Consider the following 20,485-nt stretch of genomic DNA (forward strand, 5'->3'; position numbering starts at 1 on the left):
TTTTTCTCCTTTCTGTTTTTTTTTCGTCAGACATGCAGTAAACACTTCCTCAAGCAGCACTACAAGAACATTTCAAGTGATATCAGGAGACAGCTTCCCAAAGCATCAGTATGATTTCATTTTCTACATAATATATAGCAGCTCTTTTAGATTTTGGATGGAGTTTGCGGAGGTTCTTATTGTCAAGTAAACAGATTAAGGCTTTTCAGTCCACAGAGCACATGCAGATCCTTAAAGTTTGTTATTAACATCTAGAATCACTAGCTACTCCAGTAGTCATATTCTTTTCTATTCTTATTTTATTTATTTTTTTTGGGCTCTGAATTAGATAAATGAATGTTAGCCTCTGACATGTGCACTATACTGTGTAAACAGGTATAAAAATATAAAAGTGCAGTGGTATAGTCTTTCATAGTCTTAAAATGTGACACTACTGCATTGTATCCATTCCAACTTGTTAAAAAAACTCATATATTTATACAAATTGTTTGCCATACACATCGTATATCACATAAAATTCAGGGATTATGATGCTGTACTTCCATCCATTCCATCATCCATCCTTGCTTCAAAAGTACAGCTAAAGTTCATAGTTATTAGAGTCCCTCGAGACGGTAAAGTGCCTGAATGAGACACATCAGCCTGTGAGGATTTTCAGTCACAGTTCTACAGGGACAGCTGTGTGCTCCTGAGCACACTCCCGGGACACTGCACTGTGACACAGCCACTCATCAGCTCAAATCTCCTTTGATTTAAGACTCTGGAGATGCTATGATCCACTGCAGCATACCATCAAAGCCACCACTGAGATGAGACTCGATCTGCGAGGGGGTGCAGGTTTCCTCAGATGGTTTTCCAGTCAGTTTTTTGTTCAGGACAATTAGCAATGCACAAACAGTGGTCTCGTCTCCCCTCTCACCACTCAGGGTGGGTTTCGCCGGTTGGACACACAAATTAGGGCCAGAGAGCCGTGGTCAAACAGCTTATATGGTAAAGAGCCTTTAGACGTCCACATGTCTGCTTTAGGATCGTAACATTCAAAACAGTCAGAGTCTTCAATGACGTCATGGCTGTTGAGGAAGCGGCCCCCCGTCACATAGACTTTGTTGTTGATGACCGTTGCTGAGTGGTGCATCCTCCTCTCTCTCATATTCTCACATTTCACAAACTGGTTGGCTTTGGTGTCATAGGCGATCACCCTTCTTGTGTACCCTTCGTTCAACAAAAAAGTCAGATACATGTCAAGCATTCAATTTTTCTGTGCCCTTACAGTATGTTGTGATGCCAAATTGTCTACAGAGGTCAGATTTAACTCTATGGACATCTTTGGACAGAGTTTCGTTCACCAATCTCACACATATATACTCAGCATGTATAAAGCAAATACATCATACAACCAAGAGAATCCTTGTGGCAATCACATACTATTGAATGCCAGTCGCAGGACACCCTTTTATTTCTTTGATATGCTACATGACCATTTTTCCATTTGAAAAACTTTCCCTTTATCCAATATGGCGGCTTTCAAGATGGCTGCTATGTTCCAGACATAGCCTAAAAGATAGCCTCCCTCACCCATTACTTGCGGGGGTATTCAGATAAAAAAGTGTATCCTGCGACTTTTGACTCAACTAAGTCTAGATCTCCTGACAACATGAATACAACTGCTATAGCATTGATAACATATGTGTATCTCTTACTACAAGCTGTGGAATAAAACTATATAAAACACTTTATAAGCAATTCTATCTTTATTGATCTAGTCACTTATCATATGAGTAATTAACCGTTGCATTTTTTTAAACTTTTTTGTTTCATTCAAACTGCTTATCCAGTTTGCAATAATACTAGTGACTTTATTTCCTCTGGCACTGAGCAGCAGATGAAATTTTTTTTAAAAAAAAGCAGCTGTACGTTTACAGCTTTTCCAAAATACGTCACCAGCTTTAGTTTTTTTTTAGTTCTTAAACCTGAATCTCATTACTAACTAACTAAGTGCCAAGCAATTTTATTAATATGCTTCCTTTCATACACTGTGGTCATCCGAAGTGCTTTACTAATTAAAAAATATAGAAGTTTCAATAAAAATGTATAAAGACGAAAAGAGAATGATTTAAACCTGACTGCGTACTCCTGCAGCACTACTAGTTGGACAAGAGTATGCATACGTACAAAGGTTTAAGCCATATTTACATTTCCCATTTAGGCCTGTATTTTATACTGTCAAACTTTTTAACAAACAATATTGTGCGGCTCTAAAAGACAGTGTACTAAGCTCACCTCCAATTATGTAAATCTTGTCTTCTATGACAGCAGCAGGTGCACAGACATTCTTCACTGTCCTTGTCTCAAGTCTAGACCACTGGTTTCGTGAGATGTGATAAACCTTGAAAAAGGGGAAAGAAATCTGGCTTTGTATGGGAAATCAGACCATGTTTTACAGCTTGTAAGCAAAAAATCAGCCCTCTCTGCAGTTACCTGTATTAAACGCACTGGATTCTGCATTGAGTCCTCTCCTCCAAACACGTAGATCCTCTGGTCATTGGCAGCCACCGCAGGGTGCAGGACTGCCGTGGGCATGGCAGCCATGGCCTCCCACTGGTTGAACATGCTGTTGTAGCGCTCCACTGTGTTCGATATCTGTTTGTTGGCCCCTATACCTCCCAGAGCGAAGATGAAATGCAGGTAGGACACGCTCTGATGTGCGTAGCGCGGCTCCAGCATGGGCTCTGCTGTCCGCCACTGGTTAGTTTTTAGTGATAGAGTATAGACGGTTGCACTAACTTCACTGTCTCCAGATGCAAGGCTGAGGCTTAATCCTCCAACCACATACAGAATGCTGTGAATGCAGACGTAAGCAGCCTTGTACAGGCGTAGAGGCAGCTTGGCCAGCCACTGCCAGCGCTGGGTGCGTTCATCGTAGAGCAATGCTTCTCTGGAAGTCTGTTCGTTGTTTTTTCGCCCCCCAACCACCACCAATGTTTCTCGGCAGGTATAGCGACGCGGTGTGGTCCACAGGGGCTTCAGTTCACGGGTACATTTCGCACTTACAGAGAACATGAGACGGCGTACAGACTCAATGATCTCAGTGCAGAGCGTGGAGGACTGGACAAGTGGGTCGTTGGCTATGAACTGGAAAAGGTATGTAGGATGGATGTACCGCAACCGCACCTTTTTGAATAGATCATGAATGGCCCCACGTCGGGAAAATGGATCGTGATGGATCCAGGCCAAAAGAGTTTCAAAGACTTGCTCTTCTTCTGCACAAAGCCTGTCATCTTCCAGGTAACACATAAGTTCAGGTAAGGAAAGCTCACAGAAGTCCTCAGAGGCTGCAACATCTGAGAAGCAACGCACAGCCATCTCCTTGGCCTTGTCCCTCAGACTTTCACAGTGCAATATCTCTGAGAGTCGGATCATGCTCAGGCAGTTTTCAGGGTTCAGCTGCTCCTGCAGGAAGGCTGAGCATGCCTCAAAAAGCCTGGCGTACTGCAGCATAGAGGAGGCCTGCATCAGAGGCAGCACAAGCTCCATGGTTATGGTGATGTTTCCAGTGTAAACATAGTCCACAATGCCTGCCAGCACATCAGAACTGATGCCCTTCAGGTCCACCCGGGTCTGGTTGCTCTCACGGAAATTGCTACAGAACATGGCGCGGAAGTACGAGCTGCTGGACACCAGCACATTCCTGTGGCAGGGGATCTCTCTGTCCTCGGTGCACAGCAGCACGTCTGTGAGAATGCCCTCCTGCCTGAGGAGGTTCAGTTGGGTCAGCAGCTGGCTTGGAAGCTCCTGGTCCTTGAATGGAAAGACCTCACTTGATGAACAGGCCATTCTGGAAACAGCGAGTGAGAAGCACTCAAACACTATCAAACTATAGTACATGCATGCCGTACAAACATTTTGCTTTCCCTTTATAACATTAAAAGAAAATTCCAACAAATTGTAAACAGCTGTAAATCAAGTCATTTAGAGTGTTTTGATGTGTAAGTAGTTTGTTGTCTCTAAAAGCCACAAATCAGAAATTTATTACACAGAAAATGGTGTAGCAGGTAGTGTCGCAGTCACATAGCTCCAAAGGCCTGGAGGTCGTGGGTTCAAGTCCTGCTCCGGGTGATTGTCTGGTGGGTTTCCTCCGGGTGCTCCGGTTTCCTCTCATGGTCCAAAAACACACGTTGTTAGGTGGATTGGTGACTCAAAAGTGTCCGTAAGTGTGAATATGTGAGTGAGTGTGTGTTGCCCTGTGAAAGACTGGTGCCCCCTCCAGGGTGTGTTCCTGCCTAGTGATTCCAGGTAGGCTCTGGACCCTGTGCGACCCTGAACTGGATAAGCGCTTACAGACAATGATTGAATGAATAACCAATTAAATTTAGCTTTTTCAGATTACCTGGATTTTGCATTCTTCTATGTTACCTATAAAAACCTAAGAGTTTGAATAGTAAATAAAACTATTCATTTTACTTGTACTACTGATATCCTAATCACCACCACTGAAAAGAAAAATCAGGTGGATATATTTCTCTATAATTTTACGGGATATAACACAGAATAACTTTATTTACAGCAGAAATGTGGACAAAACAGGTAAACTGCCTTTAAATAAAGCTTACTCCTGATACATTTACTAAGTAGGTTCAAATATATTAAGTCTGGCAAAGGTTTGAAACCCCTTGTCATATTAAAACTTTCCTGTTGCCTTAAGAAAATCACTATAAATGACACAGGAACTGGTGCCCTAGGTCTAAATAAAGCTTATGTTTGTTAGAGATGAAACACTTAACCCACGTCCACAAAACCAACTCTACACATTTATAACTTAGTAATATTTTCTAAGATATTTCTATGGTATTTATTGTACAGTCAAAGGCCTGATACTGTACATGATGACTTTTTATACATTTCACCTACTTGCACTACTTGTCCTTGTATTGAACATTTAAAATGACTTGAAGCCTATATTATTCCAGGTAGGCTCTGGACCCACCGTGACCCTGAATTGGATCAGCGGTTACAGATAATGGATGGATAGATGAAGCCTATATTGAATTTGTTTTAATTAATATACCATTATTTTACAATTACCTGCTGTTGATAAAAAGTTGTATCTCCTTAAAGATTAATTTACACAGTATATCAATTGGTGTTAACTTATTTTTGTTTAATATATACATTAAAGCATAATATGCATTTTCTTATCAAACAGAGCCAAGCTTGATTCTGTGCTCAAAATCCCAACTCCCTTGATCCCATCTTGGGAGACCCATCCCATTCATAAAGCCCTTGTAAGGCCTCATTTCCCACCAAAACTGAGTTGATCACAGCAGCTGTGTCATATCCCAGCTGTGACTTGATTTGCCCTTGACAGACTCACTGTTTGAACGAGGGCATTTCATGAAGCTATTATTGGCACTAAGTCGTCTAATCACCCCAGAGACAGCTACTGATTTTATTTCTCCCTCACATCGCACGCGCCACTCAGCCTGCTATTTTGGGAAGTTAATCATTATTGTTTATTACTAACTGCCATTACTAAGACTGTGATGACAGAGGAGAACCAATGGCATTCCCTAGCCTTGTCCTGGAAAAAACATATTACAATGTACTATATAAACAAAACTTTAAATACATTCTCAGAATAGTACGGCTGTGAGTTGGAAATGCAGATGTACATACTCAAAAATAGACACTGTGTTCATTGTTTAATAGAGAACATATTTAATTACTGTTTGGACCTTTGTTTTTTTATTGCTCAAATGCACATTAACTGATTATGTAGGGAACAAACATTAATAATTTGTTGTAATATGAACAAATACTCATAATCAGTATTTATATTATTTATTTTTTAAATATAATTTGAAAATGGATTTCATTAACATCCGGTTATTTTTAAGAATGATATTTATATTTGTATATTCATCACTGTGGAAATACAAGTTTTGTTACATCAATATTATACAACAATCACAGTGTTGTAATGTTATGGTCTATCCACTTTTTCTAAAATACACTTCATTAAGCCGCAATGAAAACTGTCAATGAATTGTTTAGTTCATTTCTAAGAATCACAACGTGAAGGGCCTAGCTCAGGAGCTATCACACTACAGAGAACTTTTCACGTGTAGCTTATTAACAAGAACTGCCTTGGGTGGACCTGGGCCAACATTGAACTAATTTATTTGGTCGTTTACAGTGACGGACCATTATAAGTCTTGTCAATCGCACAAAAGGAACATGAATCAGTTCCGAAAATAATTCAGTGAAAATCCTGCTTTGTCCCTTATTTGAGTCATTGACATTAGGGTAAGGTTCAAAGATATAATCCAAAACAAATCTGTGTAGAAATCTGATTTCAATTTCAATTATTTAGAAAGTTTAAAATGTGTTTTAATAAATTAATGTGCTTACCTCAACCCTGTCTGTTGTTAACCTTCACATTCCAATGTGTCTGGGCAGAATCAGTCAACGTTCCACAGATTTAGAGCCAACAAGGTTTCTCTCCAAGTGTTGCTCTTAAAAAATAAAGGTAAATGCTGATGGACGTGAGCATACACATAATTTCAAGTGAGGCATTAGGAGCTTGCCATGAGCCGGCTGTGTACATTCCACTTGCTGAGAATAGTTCTGGAGTCTGCAAACATCCCTGCCTTTGACCCTCCCCTTGTTTGTTCCCACAGCAGTTAGCCAGGCACCATGTGCTTTGTGTGTTTACTATGGCAGGGATAGGGAGCAGAGCTTAGCCAGGGGACAGACACGAGCTTGAAGTCTGTGAACGCCCCTTGGTGGTCTTGTGTAACCCAGGAAGCTGATAAATATAGAGCAGTGCTGATGGCTGGACTGAGTAGGACAAACAGCTGAATATCTAGGCCTGGCTACCTTGGTTTGCCTCAGATTAGGAAGGTGAGGAGGACCATGGTTTGCCATTCACCTGCTTCTCATTACTCTAGACACAGGCAAACAGCAGAGTGTGACCTCATTCAAAATGAAGTTTCTGTCAATCTCTGTCTTAACGTGTTGTAGATAAGCTGTGAAGACCTGGGTAAGGACTTCATTCAAACTGCAGCCATGTTATCTCTTCTGCACCACTACTTCCCTTCCTATCCAACAACCTACATGAAAAAAAATCACGCAAGGCTTTCATATTGCAGAGTTAAAGATAAGACCGCTGCTGAGAAGAAACTGATTATTAATGTATTACTGACTGCAACATTCACTACATCCAAGAGGCAAAAATCAGGTCCCAGACGTCCATCCATACAGCCCACTGCCTTGGAAGGATTCCTTGAGTGGAAGGATTAAGGCAGTGGAGATCTATCCCCACATAACAAGAGTCCAGGTGGTAGTCAAGTATAAAAATAGTAAAAGCAATGTTTGATTTTCCCTGCATTCACCAGATATCACTGTGTAGAGTAGGGATTTCAGTCAGTCGCCTGGCATCTTTGCCAAGAGTTTCTTCCTGCATCTTTCTGGGAGCAGATGGGACCTTGCTCGTTAGTCCTACCACCAGTTGCATCTAGAGATGAGTTACAGTCATGTTGATTCTAGCGCACAGGGAAAGCCAAACAGAAATGCATGTAGACAGATTGAGTAACACAGTGCCACAGGCATGTGTAAGATTATCGTGTTGAAGACAACTGTGCGTTTACACCCACACAGCAGTGAACCATCTATGTTGGTTAGAAACAAATCAGTGGGAATTTTCATAACCAATATAATCAGTGGCAGGCAGTGACAGATAACATTGATAAATTAAAATTACATTTCTGAATAAATTAACTACCATTTCACTAAAAATATTTTTGTACTGCTTTTTAAACTTCACCTGATTTGCTTCTCAACTGATCATACATGAATTTTGAGATTTTTTTTGTTTACATTTTGTTTCATATCAAAAGTACAGGGTAGGCCAGAGATCTTTCATGAACTTTTCAAGCAAAGTGCTTTGGTCTGATGAATGACCTCTGTCCAACATACCCTATTTTATTTACACAAATAATACAAACTAAAATATATAAATAATAAAATAAAATATCATAAAGAGAAGTATGATTATCTTTATATGAGAATCTCAAAATAATTTTAGTTGTAATTAATAAACCAAACACTATCCGACCGTATTTTTGCCCTAGACCAATTAAGTTAAATGAAACATTTATAACTTATAATTTTCAAGTTTGATTGAACGATGAGGAACATTATCCTACATTTTTCTTAATGTGTACTGAACTTTAGCTGTTTAACACTATTAATAACTAAACACATTAATCTCTGTGAAATATCTTGAATAGTCTAACAGTCACACATTCAGCAAGAATTTACATTAATGTTAAGTGTGTTCTCTTATTAAAATACAAATATTTTGATAATATTTCGAAGTTATAGTGAGTTGGAAAGGACAACACCGCTGGAAACCTAGTATAAAGGGCCCACTACCTGTTTAAATTAACTTTTAGCTTTTCTTTATTTTCATACTGGTAGAGGCCACATTAGCGGGACACGAATGGCGCCTTGACTATGGAATGATTATGTTATTTTATATCCTAATTTTAATCCTAATGTCTGTCTCATTCACTGCAGCGGTGTATGTGGTATCTATAACAATCTTCTACGTCACTCACTGAGCGGAAATGACGAACGTGGCCAGGAGCGTGACGAGGGGCTGGCTTGGAAATACAACAAGGAAGTGGATATTTAGGAGAAATATCGGTGAATAATATTCATAAATACAGATATTAAGGAAGCTGAAGCGGTGGCGCAGCGTGTGTAGTCGGTGTCGGGAGGGTACAGTCGAGAGGGACTTACCCGGCAGCCCGTTATTTACCGTTTTACATAACCGAGGACAGCAATGAACACGGACGTGGAATTTCACATCAGACAAAATTACCCCTGGAACAAACTCCCAGCGCAGGTCAAACAGGTAAACTCCACACGAGCACAGCACCAGGACACAAGGAGCACACCGCGACACCGAGACAACACTCGTTCAGTGCACATTCATTCGCTAAAGGCGCCTGACATTCAGCTCCACTGCAGGTTCATTCAGCCGCCCGCATCTTCAGCACCGTCCTTATAATCTTCCTCACCATCCTCAACATCGTTACACTATCCATCATCTTCATTACCGTCTCCCTACTTTTTCTTCTCCTCCTCATATGCTGAAGCGTAAGGTTCAGCCTATTTGGCTGCATAACCTCATCATACCTAACAATAAATAAATAAATAAATAATCATTTTTATATGGCACTCATAATTTCCAAGAGTAGATTTTTTACAAAAAAGTTCAAAACTTTAGCCAGAGAACACACAATTGGTCGTTTGTCTGGAGGTGAAATTCGTCCAATCAGAGGCTAACCATTACACACCTGCTGTGACATCACAACCCAACTACCAAGCATTTATTTAATGACAATTATTTTAATTTATGTCACATTTTCAATAATGTTGTAAAATTAAATTATGAATGACAACTAATTTCCCCATGTTTTTAGTCCTAACCACCATCATCCTCATTTTTTTTTAACCCACTACAGGAAATAGACTTGAGTACAGGGTTGTCTTGCAAATGCTGATGTGCAATATTATACCCTCACTGTTGCACAGGCCTTTATTTCCCTTTGTATTACAACTTACAGAATCTGTTGGCTGTAGACAATGTCTTATTTTGTCAAAACCTCTCACTGACTAGAGTTGGGCAATACCTGCACATGACAGTATATGTTGCAATGTAAACACATGGTTTAAAGCTCAGTGAACATTTATGATTTATACCGTTAGTTTGTTCATAAACATTTATCATATTAAAAAATAAAAAAAAAACAGTTTAATGTGAGCACTGCTCTTCAGATCCCTGTGCAGCTGTATGCTTCTTTGTACGTTTTCAGAAAAAAGGTACGATAGAGGTACAATATTGGTCACTAAAGGTACAAACTGATTAAAAGTACATTTAAAGCTACAAATGTGTTTAAAAGTCTAGTTTTGGTACATTACATTCTCTTCTCCAGAAGGAGAGGTGAATATTTGTAAGTTTTCATTATAGAACTGTGTCATATAAAAAAAACAAAAAACAAAATAAAAGTCCTGGAGATGAAATGGAGCATATAAAATCAACACAATTTTAAAATCTACAATTATAATAAAATAAGGTACAATTATGTTCTCTAATTAAAGGTATAAATATGTACCCTTGAGGGTACCACCACAGAGACAGCAAAAACATACCACCACAGTGACAAATTTTCTGACAGTGTACGATTCAGGCTTTGACCTTTGTGATGTGTGGATTAATTGCTTAGATATCTTTAAAATTATGCAGAGTTCTTTTTATATTGCATTAATATAACAATAATGAAATTACCTCTGTTCAGCATGGCACCAGTTATTGAGAATGTGAAAAACTATATTAGCTGCTTTAAATATAAAATACAATAGTCCTGGTTAAGTGGATATCATGAGTCAATATGACCTGTAATTAATGTATTCAGTGATAAGGGAGCAAGAGAATTACATATATATCTATGCTTTGTAAGATAGGATAGCTGCAGGGATTTGTTTTGCTAACATTTATCGAGTGCTCGGACTCAGACTAAGTTCATGTCACACATATTTATCTAGAGATTTTTTACATTAGACATGGTATTAAAGCAGGTTTTCCAGAAATAAAAACTTGAGCAGATCCCAAATAAGACAAGGCCAACAGTGACAGAAAAACTCTAAAAAAATAAATGTAATAACCTAGCAAGTTTATGAAGAAGAAAGAAAAAGCTGTCCCATCATGTAGTGTTCAATACTGATAACTGGAAATAAGCCTGTTTAAATAAGTATGGGGCGGCACGGTGGCGCAGCAGGTAGTGTCGCAGTCACACAGCTCCAGGGACCTGGAGGTTGTGGGTTCGATTCCCGCTCCGGGTGACTGTCTGTGAGGAGTTGGTGTGTTCTCCCGCTCCGGGTGACTGTCTGTGAGGAGTTGGTGTGTTCTCCCGCTCCGGGTGACTGTCTGTGAGGAGTGTGTTCTCCCCGTGTCCGCGGGTTTCCTCCGGCTGCTCCGGTTTCCTCCCACAGTCCAAAAACACATGTTGGTAGGTGGATTGGCGACTCAAAAGTGTCCGTAGGTGTAAGTGTGTGTGTGTGTCTGTGTTGCCCTGTGAAGGACTGGCGCCCCCTCCAGGGTGTATACCCGCCTTGCGCCCAATGATTCCAGGTAGGCTCTGGACCCACCGTGACCCTGAATTGGATAAGCGGTTACAGATAATGAATGAATGAATGAATAAATAAGTATGTTACTAATACTAAAATGCTTAATGTGAATGGATGAACAGTAAAGGTACTGTAGCAATTGCTTCATCAGCTACACTAGAATTTCACCATTTTATTTAAAAGACATGCATAATTGAATTGTTATTATATTAACAGGCTCATTCAGATTAGTTTGTCCTGAAGTACTCTGTTCTAGAGAAATTTGTTGTGTTGATGGGAACCAGCTATCTGAAGCATTTGGTGTTTTTAAAAACTACCTCTTGGAAAGTAAATTTGATTACATGTGCCTGATGCCTGAGACATTTTATGCAGTAAGTTTAAACCTGAAACATATCTGGAAATTGCATGCAGGATGGTCACATCACATACATGCTGATGTAAAAGAAGTTTCAAATGTACCACTCAATATCATAGCATTATCAGGATTATATGCAAAAACATGAAAGAACTGCTGAACTGCTTTCTGGGCTGACCAGTCGCTTAAATCCAGGTTTGCTTTTGGCCTTATGGCTCTTTGCTTTCCTCTACAGAGTCTTGGGAACTCACAGAGGGAATATGACAAGCATGTCCTGCTGTATAGCATCAGAAACCAGCTGCGATTCCGCAATAACTTAGGTAAGTTTCAAAGCATTTTGACAAGTTTACTGTCAGTGTGAGCCCCTGCAAATGGGGGTTAAGCACTGAATAGCTTACAATAGCACATCCCCTTTCCAGTAAATAAATAAATAAATGACACTGTGCAAAATGTGATTTATAAAGAGAGCTAAATATAATGATGTGCAATTCATTTCAACCCTGTGTTTAATCAATGTTTTCCCATTCTTGCTTGTTCTAGGATTTCAGCTGCTCAACAGCTAAGAGTCTCTGTTATAAAGTCTTTCATTTTGTAAAGCACCAGTTGTTTTCAACTGGTGACAGGTCTCAACTAGTTTAGCACCCAGGCTCTTTTTACTAAAGAGCTATGTTACTGTAATCAATGCAGGAAGTGGATCGGTGTTGTCTTACTGAAATGTGCAAGTCACCCATGCCATGTGCACTAATGCACCCCCATTTTTAATTATATTTTAATAATACTGTGTACATGATACAATTAAAATTTTATGTAATGAATAAAAATTAATATTATTATTGAATTGTTGCAGTATTTGCCTGTGCAGTCTTGGTGAACCCCTGCCTATATTTACTTATATATTACAGAAAGACTGTGGCTTAAAACTACCTTTATTATGGTGATTTCTATAAGGATTACGATTATCTTACAGAGCCATACATAAAGAAATCCAAATAATTTAAAAGGGCTCAGAAAGTGAATTCTAACTTTTGATGGATTCTAACTTTAATGTTATGTCGTTCTTCACAGTCAGGCATGTAAAGAAGGATGAGCGGAAGTATTATGAAGAGCTACTGAAGTATAGCCGAGAGCACCTGATGCTGTACCCGTACCATTTGTCTGACATAATGGTTAAAGGCCTGCGAGTCACTCCCTTCTCCTACTACATCAGCATCATGGAGGTACAGTAGGCTTTATACAATCTGTTGAATATATAAAGAATATTTGGCTAAATCTTACCTGAGCTATTGAATGTGGTTCAGTTTTCAGTGATGCATTTGCTATTAGTATGATTTTATAATCAGATGGTGTTTTTATTGTTAGATGTTGGCAGAGATTTCATGAAATTGTGATGTTGTTTTTTTAAAAATATTAATTTCTGCATTTAATCTTTAAAATGATTTTTTAACAGCTGCCCATATGTACACAGTTCTAATTTGCATAAAAAAGACATGTGGGTATTACACATTTCTAAAATAGTGCAATTTAATATTAAAATCAGTTTATGTAACTCAACAAAAACATTGACATCATAGAAGCTGGATTTAGCTGTATTAAAAGGACATTTCGCAGTGTCCTAGATATCTTTATAATCAAGATGAAAACCAAGCATTTTAGAATGGTATAACAAAAAACAGCAGTTTTCATTCATTCATTCATTATCTGTAAGTGCTTCTCCAGTTCAGGGTCGCGGTGGGGCGCAAGGCGGGAATACACCCTGGAGGGGGCCCCAGTCCCTCACAGGGCAACACACACTCACACATTCACTCACACACTCACACCTACGGACACCATGAGTCACCAATCCACCTACCAACGTGTGGTTTTGGACTGTGGGAAGAAACCGGAGCACTCGGAGGAAACCCATGTGGACCTGGAGCGGGACTCGAACCCACAACCTCCAGGTCCTTGGAGCTGTGTGACTGCGACACTACCTGCTGTGCCACCGTGCAGCCCCAAACAGCAGTTTGCAACCAGCAAAAAATATAGTAGCAATTTTGAAAGAATTGTATATTTCTTTTGGCTTAGAATGTCCTGCACTGAAAGAATGTATTTAAAAAATGTTTTAGGCCAGGGGGGCATGGTGGTGCTACATGTGGTGTCACTGCAACACGGCTCCAGAGATCTCAGGCTCCTGGGATTGATTCTTGCCTCTGGTTGCTGTCTGTGAGTGTGGTCCAGTTTCCAACCACAATCCAAAAACACATGTCGGTAGATGGATTGGCTGTGTGAAACTGTCCACAGGTGTGAGAGACTGATGAGTGTAAAGTGCCCTGCAATGAACTTGGGTGTGTTCCTGCCTAGAACCCAATGATTTCAGGAAGCTTCACCGGGATCCTGATGATAATGAAGTGGTTACAGAAGAAGTACAAATGTTTCGGCCAAATCTTATTTTAAACAATTTTTTAGGAATTAAATCATATTCATAATCATTTTTGCGTAAAAAATTGCTTTGACAGCTAGTGTCATTGTCACACAGCTCCAGGGTCCTGGGTTTGTGGATTCTGTTCCTTCCTCAGGTCACTGTCTGTGATGAGTTTGGTGTGTTCTCCCTGTGTCTGTGTGGGTTCCTTCAGGAGTTCCAGTCTCCTCTCACAGTCCAAAAACACATGTTGTTAAGTGGATTGGCCATGCACGTGATCAAAAGTGTGAGTAAATTTGTGAGGATGTAATGCCCTGTGATGGACTGTTGCCTCTCCCAGTGTGCGTGTTCTTGTTTTTGCGGCCATCTGCTTCCTGCTTTCTTCATTGTGAAAGATTCTGAAAGATACTATGTTCCTAGAAATTGAAATTTAAAAACATATGGAATTATTATCTCTATAGATTAAATATTTCAGTAGTAGGTTCTGGACAACACTGGCAAGATTCAGATCCTGGGCTAAGATGTATTTAATCATTCAGTAAGATATATTTAATCAGTCAGTCGATGAGTTGTCTCATTTTGTAGTAGAAGCATAACTCCCACATGCACACACCACTGTCACTAGTCATCAGTGTAAGTGTAAATTGAGATCTGTCACAACATATGGTTGGCCACCAAGTTGTCATTCTGAGTGCTGTTGGTTTGTACAATTTTTTTCATGCTATGAAGAGAAAATCCTTTGTGTGTAGATGCAACAATCAGTTTGGTGGTCTGTTAGCTTCGTCTGACTCATGCACTTCAGCTGGAAATCTGTACGCCATTGCACTGTGTGATAATGTACAGAAGAGAAAGGAACAGTCACAGAACAGCCATGCTGTGCCTCTGTAGATTAGCTGCTGTCTGGCTTTAAACGGTGCAGCTGCAGTCCTAGACTTTGAACTCAAGACGTGATCCACGTGAGTCATATAATGGAGCCATATCTTTGCGGAAAGAAGAGTCTCAGAAACCTTTAGACAGAAATGCTGAAAACTGGTCTATGATCAACTGTGGCTTACCTCAAGATATATTTTACATTATGGTTGTCCTTATATTCTCTGGTATACTCTGGTTTTAAGATAACACACCAGGTTATGGTTTCTATTTTTTTCTATAGAACACACACACACACACACACACCACATGAACATTAGAATGGAAAAAAATAATTATAAACATTTTTCAAAACCCTTTCTTCTGAAGGAATCTCAGTATGTAGTTCCCTTCCAATACATTGTTTATCTAAACAGTCCTTTATTACATTGAATCAAGTGCTGGAATTGAGCAAATCAATTTAATAGCTGCACTGCAGCGCGAAATCAGGAACCAAACTTGTGTTTTTATTGCTTTTATGTTTATTTGTATTCATTTGTATTCAATGTTTTATATCTTAGTGTTTTGTACTGGTCTAATACAAATTGTTTAAACATTTTTTCATTTCTGCCTAAGACTTTGGCTGAGTACACTTTATTGTTCAAAGGGGCATCAGTGTGGTGTGTTAATATTATATATATATATATATATGTAAACTGTTCAGACATAAGCAGCCTGTTCTACGAAACCTCTGCATGTTTTGATATACTGCCTTTGTAGAGATTTGAAGAGGAAGTTTCTGGAAGAATTTCTGATGTCAGTGTAGCCACAGAACCACTCAGTTTTTGCTGATGTTATCATATTCACATAGTGTACAGGGATTTAGTAAACTGTACAGAAATTATATTGTCCTTGGCTAACTGTTTCTCAATCTTGCTGTCTTAACACATCTGGAAATGTACTGGGATGAGTCTAAATGAAGTAGTTTACATTTAGACTCGTCCCAGTACATTTCCAGATTAGCTGACCTATGGGGTGTATCATAGAAAAATAAAAGTTTGGTTTCATTCATAAAGAAGAAATTTACTTGTTGCTGTGTGATTGCTATCATATGTGTAAAATTACAGCTCTGTATGAAATTGCATGACATGGTCAGTGAATGGAGGCTTTGACCACCATATATATATATTTTTTTTTTTTATACCTGAAACACAAATCAGGGCGGCATGGTGGCGCAGCAGGTAGTGTTGCAGTCACACAGCTCCAGGGACCTGGAGGTTGTGGGTTCGAGTCCCGCTCCAGGTGACTGTCTGTGAGGAGTTGGTGTGTTCTCCCTTTGTTCGTGTGGGATTCCTCCATGTGCTCCGGATTCCTCCCACAGTCCAAAAACACACGTTGGTAGGTGGATTGGCGACTCAAAAGTGTTTGTAGGTGTGAATGTGTGAGTGAATGTGCGAGTGTGTCTGTGTTGCCCTGTGAAGGACTGGCGCCCCCTCCAGGGTGTATTCCCGCCTTGCACCCAATGATTCCAGGTAGGCTCTGGACCCACCGTGACCCTGAACTGGATAAGGGGTTACAGATAATGGATGAATGAATGAATAAATAAGTATGTTACTAATACTAAAATGCTTAATGTGAATGAATGTGTGAGTGTTGCCCTGTGAAGGACTGGCGCCCCCTCCAGGGTGTATTCCTGCCTTGTGCCCAATGATTCCAGGTAGGCTCTGGACCCACCGCGACCCTGAACTGGATAAGGGGTTACAGATAATGAATGAATGAATGAATGAATTAATTAATGAAACACAAATCAATTCTTAATTGCCCCCATTTGGAACAAAATCTCCAGAGTTGTAATATTACATAAGAAGCACATATATTAAGTCATAACACACAGTGGTTATATTTAAAAATGTTTAACATTTTTATTGCCTCAGTTATCATCGAATTCACTCTGTAATGACAGCTATCATCACATAATGCCCAACATCAACAAAATCTTGGTGTCATGTTGTGAACGGGGTCTTTATGCAAGTTTTAAAATTCTCTCTTTACTCTGTTTCTCCCACATTTCCAGGACATCATGAACTGTGAGAAGAGTTATGACTCCCTGCCAAACTTCACTGCTGCTGACTGTAAGTTCCATCCCAGTTTGAACTGTCCTTCATTCTCATTGTAAGCTCGAAGGTTATTAAATGTTATCAGTAGCCTCTCATGCACACCGACATGGCCACAGGCCACACCATAATGCTTGCCAATGTGCACACAGTAAAACGTAGCATGCTGATGAATGCATTACATGCTGCATCTTCCTCTTAATTTACTACAAAGGCTTCACAGCTGAGGTCATGCATTATGAATGGATGCTTTAAGATCATGCATTATAGATTGTTATATTTAGCCTGTACTATACAAAACCCCCCCCCAAAAAACTAGCATATAATCTCTAAAAATCATTCAGTCTAATTTCAGTACATTTACTCTCTGTAAACTACAAAAATATTATCACTTAAAAATACATCAGCTGGTTTTATATTTTGGAATAAATATACATTCTTGTAGTGGACAAATATATCAGTAATAATTTTTATTTACAGCATAGGTCTTTAATATCACAGCAGAACCTTGTTTTGGATTGTAAAAAATGTAGACATCTGAATAAATTCCAACAATCATAAACGCAGCAAACAAAACTCCATAAATGTAGTTTTTTAATTGAGTGTTTATATTTGGTGAGCGTATGCGGGAACAAAATTAGTATCTCTTTGATGCCCCCAGCCACTTTGTAGGTTTATTAAACTGAATAAATTTAAATAGGTTTTGATTAACCAAAACCAGGTTTTGTGTGATAAATACAAATAAAATTGGGCTTTCATAAGAAGAGGTGTGGAAATTGAAAAATGATTCATTCATATTTAGAAATCAGAATTTCTTTTAGTGTTGTTTCTGTGAGCAAATAAATTCTTACAGCCTAGATAACACCTAAGAGTTCACAGTAAGTGAATAAAGTATGTCCACAATTTGTAGAGTGTTTTAGACGTATATGTGCATATAATTAGGCAGAACTCTTCTATTTTTACTTCATTTGAGCTCTTAATGTCCATATGTTTTGTTATTTTGTGTAACTAGGGTGACCAGACGTCCTCTTTTATTTTAAAAAAATGTCTGGGGTGTCCGGGATTTTGTTTTTCTAGAGCTTACATAGAACTTCGAGAAGCGTTTCGTTCACAAACTAGTCCCGCCCTCCCCTACTCCGATTGGTTCGCTTGAGTGAGAAGGGGGTGTGGTGAAGTAGCCTAAAATCTTCTGATTGGACGGTCTGACTGTCGAGCTACCGTTATTGGTCGATAACCTTCTCTGTAAACATTATTTACTTGGTCAGTCTGCACGTCAGTAGTCCTTGTTTACGCCCCCCCCCCGAGACATGTCCCCTTTTTCACCATCTCAGATCTGGTCACCCTAGTGTAACAGATGAGGTATAGTTATTTCTGGGGTTTGAAAATTGCAGACCCTCATCTGAGTAAAATATATTGACTCAGGGATAATACATGAATATAAATCAAGTTGGTCTCCAACATTGGGATTAATAAAATTGATAAACAGGTTGATTGTGAGAAATGATTATTGTGAAGGGCCCGCATGAGCCTATTTCAAGCCTATTTCATTTACTGTAGACAGATCAAACATTGTGCTATCAGAGCCTTCAGTTCCTCATTTGACTTGAGGTTTGTTCAGAAACAGCTCTGTAAGCTTTATGTTTTATTCATAAACATTTTATTCCAAAGCAGCTGTTTTTGGACTGTGTCTTATGGCCAGTTTCTTGGTTATCATACACCAGCCATTCATCATTTTAATCAGCAGGAACTGCCATGTCTTGTACAAAGGCAGGAATAGTGACATGATTTTTGAATTATACTTACTGTAATTGGCAGCTTTTGTGTAGATAAATTAGAGAAAATACAAATTACAAATCATAAACAAACCATAGCAAAATAATACCATAGAAGTAAAGTAATACAGAGCCTTTTACATTTTGCAATATTTGAAAATTGTAATAGATTACTTTTTGTGACTAGTCTACTACTCAGAAAAGGCTATCTATAAACAATCTATCCCGTATTCCAAAAAAAGGTAACTCTCCCTGTTCTGCAGATTTTATAGAGCCAAGTACATAGCTGTCAGTTCTGTCCCTCCTCTGTGATCACAGTGTGTGAATACATGTGGGGAAAGTCGCTGACTGCTGGAGCTTGAGGAGCAGAGAATCAGGATGACTCATTGTGTTTCTGGGCTTTTCAGCTTGTTTACACTCAGCACTGAAAGCTCCTTCGCTGTCACAGAAATGCAGAGAAAAGCTTTGCCTCTGTAGATACAGCACAGTTAGTTTTAGAATCAGGGATTATGGGTCGATATATGACCAGGTGATGACTTTTACTGGGTCTACCATTTCTGCATGACGCTGCATGCATTTCAGCCATGATTATACAAATTTCTGTGTACTTCTCAGGTCTGAGGCTCCTTGGCATTGGGAGGAACCAGTACATTGACCTGATGAACCAGTGCAGGTCGTCCAAAGTAAGAAAAAAAGCTTTGATGTTCTCAATCTGTGTCCCGATCTTTCATGTTTTTGCAACTATGTAAATGAAGACTCTATAAGGTCTCTGAGGGTTCTGAGCATGGGGATCATCAGATGGTCCTCAAATCTGGCAGTTTTCTTGGGACTCAGTGTAGATCAAGTGAAGCAGTCCTCAGAGAGTCAAGCCTTGTACACATAATGAAATTCTCACACTGTTGCCTAAGCAGCATCTGTCTCCTACCAGAAATTCTTCCGTAGAAAATCAGCAAGGGATCTTCTGCCGGCCAAGCCAGTGGAGATCTCGGTGGAGCCCTGGTGGGTAGCACAGACTGGCTACATCACTGAGGATGACATCAGGGTAAGACACAGTAATTAAGCAGTCTCCTTTGGTTATATAATGCACATTTGGAAATGTCAGGGTATGGAAAAACTGTCACAATTGGTACCTTATGTAGATTGCTAAGTAGATGACGAATGGGTTGCACTATATATGAGATTTAATAACACAGGGTTAAGCTATGTATAAAATATTTATAAGGTAACACTTATATATTTATGATCAGCTTGTGCCAGGATATATGTTAACATACCTTCTCATACCATAATCCTGCATGTATGTAAGTTGTATAATAATTAAGTTGTTCATCCCTTTAGTATATTGTTTCTTCTTTTAATAAAACGTATCTCCAGGAAACATTTTATGGCACATTTGGAATTGTCTCAGCTTACCTCAATTCAGCTAGCTTTTCCCTGTTCACTTTTTCACTGACAGCTCCCCCACAAAATATAGCCGGTGACAATGCAAAAACCCATCTCTAACGGGAACCGCGGGCTACAAATACCATAACAACGGCAGCATTGCATTTCATTATGTAAACAAGTCTCTTTGGCCAATCGGCGCTCTGCAAGATTTACATTTAAGATGCCACATTTAGTACCGACTCATCTCGCTTCATACCAGGCACTAACAAATACCCGGTTCCAGAAAGGTACTAGATTTGCCTAATGGAAAAGAGCCATTTAGGGTCCATGCAATGGAAAAGTGCCATTATATCTTCTTCTGATTGTTAGCGTAAGCTGATGATATATACTCAAGTATTAGTTTATAAAAGCATTATTC

At 39.3% G+C, this 20,485-nt stretch overlaps 2 protein-coding genes across 6 annotated transcripts in view; one reads left to right on the forward strand and one right to left on the reverse strand.

Moving 5' to 3' along the window:
- Positions 1 to 9,101, reverse strand: klhl38a (kelch-like family member 38a). Of its 4 annotated transcripts, none has more exons than XM_066674188.1 (6): positions 8,885 to 9,101; positions 7,392 to 7,541; positions 6,409 to 6,512; positions 2,479 to 3,835; positions 2,281 to 2,386; positions 1 to 1,212 (listed from the first exon to the last, which is right to left on the reverse strand). In XM_066674188.1, exons 4-6 carry the CDS (start codon positions 3,832 to 3,834, stop codon positions 923 to 925), a joined length of 1,752 nt encoding a protein of 583 aa, XP_066530285.1. In that variant the 5' UTR covers position 3,835; positions 6,409 to 6,512; positions 7,392 to 7,541; positions 8,885 to 9,101; the 3' UTR covers positions 1 to 922. The 4 variants fall into 4 exon arrangements, with proteins under 4 accessions (XP_066530285.1, XP_066530286.1, XP_066530288.1 ...); XM_066674189.1 differs by having other exon boundaries at positions 7,392 to 7,513; positions 8,803 to 9,101; XM_066674191.1 differs by having other exon boundaries at positions 2,479 to 3,798; positions 6,409 to 7,541.
- Positions 8,650 to 20,485, forward strand: part of fam91a1 (family with sequence similarity 91 member A1) — a 24,433-nt gene continuing 12,597 nt past the window's right edge. For both annotated transcript variants that reach the window (XM_066674185.1, XM_066674186.1), the window contains exons 1-6: positions 8,650 to 8,917; positions 11,784 to 11,868; positions 12,614 to 12,765; positions 16,870 to 16,927; positions 19,297 to 19,364; positions 19,610 to 19,723. In XM_066674185.1, the coding sequence (XP_066530282.1) occupies positions 8,846 to 8,917; positions 11,784 to 11,868; positions 12,614 to 12,765; positions 16,870 to 16,927; positions 19,297 to 19,364; positions 19,610 to 19,723 (549 nt within the window). In that variant the 5' untranslated portion in view covers positions 8,650 to 8,845. The remainder of the gene's footprint in view (positions 8,918 to 11,783; positions 11,869 to 12,613; positions 12,766 to 16,869; positions 16,928 to 19,296; positions 19,365 to 19,609; positions 19,724 to 20,485) is intronic.

This window comes from Hoplias malabaricus, chromosome 6 (genome assembly GCF_029633855.1).
Source record: "Hoplias malabaricus isolate fHopMal1 chromosome 6, fHopMal1.hap1, whole genome shotgun sequence".
Taxonomy (NCBI): Eukaryota; Metazoa; Chordata; class Actinopteri; order Characiformes; family Erythrinidae; genus Hoplias; species Hoplias malabaricus.

What these genes read in the sequence shown, in the direction of transcription:
- klhl38a (XM_066674188.1), bottom strand. Translation starts at nt 3,834, where the DNA reads ATGGCCTGTTCATCAAGTGAGGTCTTTCCATTCAAGGACCAGGAGCTT. An exon ending in ATCCAGTGCGTTTAATACAG is followed by an intron (nt 2,387 to 2,478) that starts GTAACTGCAGAG and finishes CCCTTTTTCAAG; the next exon opens with GTTTATCACATCTCACGAAA. An exon ending in CAAGATTTACATAATTGGAG is followed by an intron (nt 1,213 to 2,280) that starts GTGAGCTTAGTA and finishes TGTTGAACGAAG; the next exon opens with GGTACACAAGAAGGGTGATC.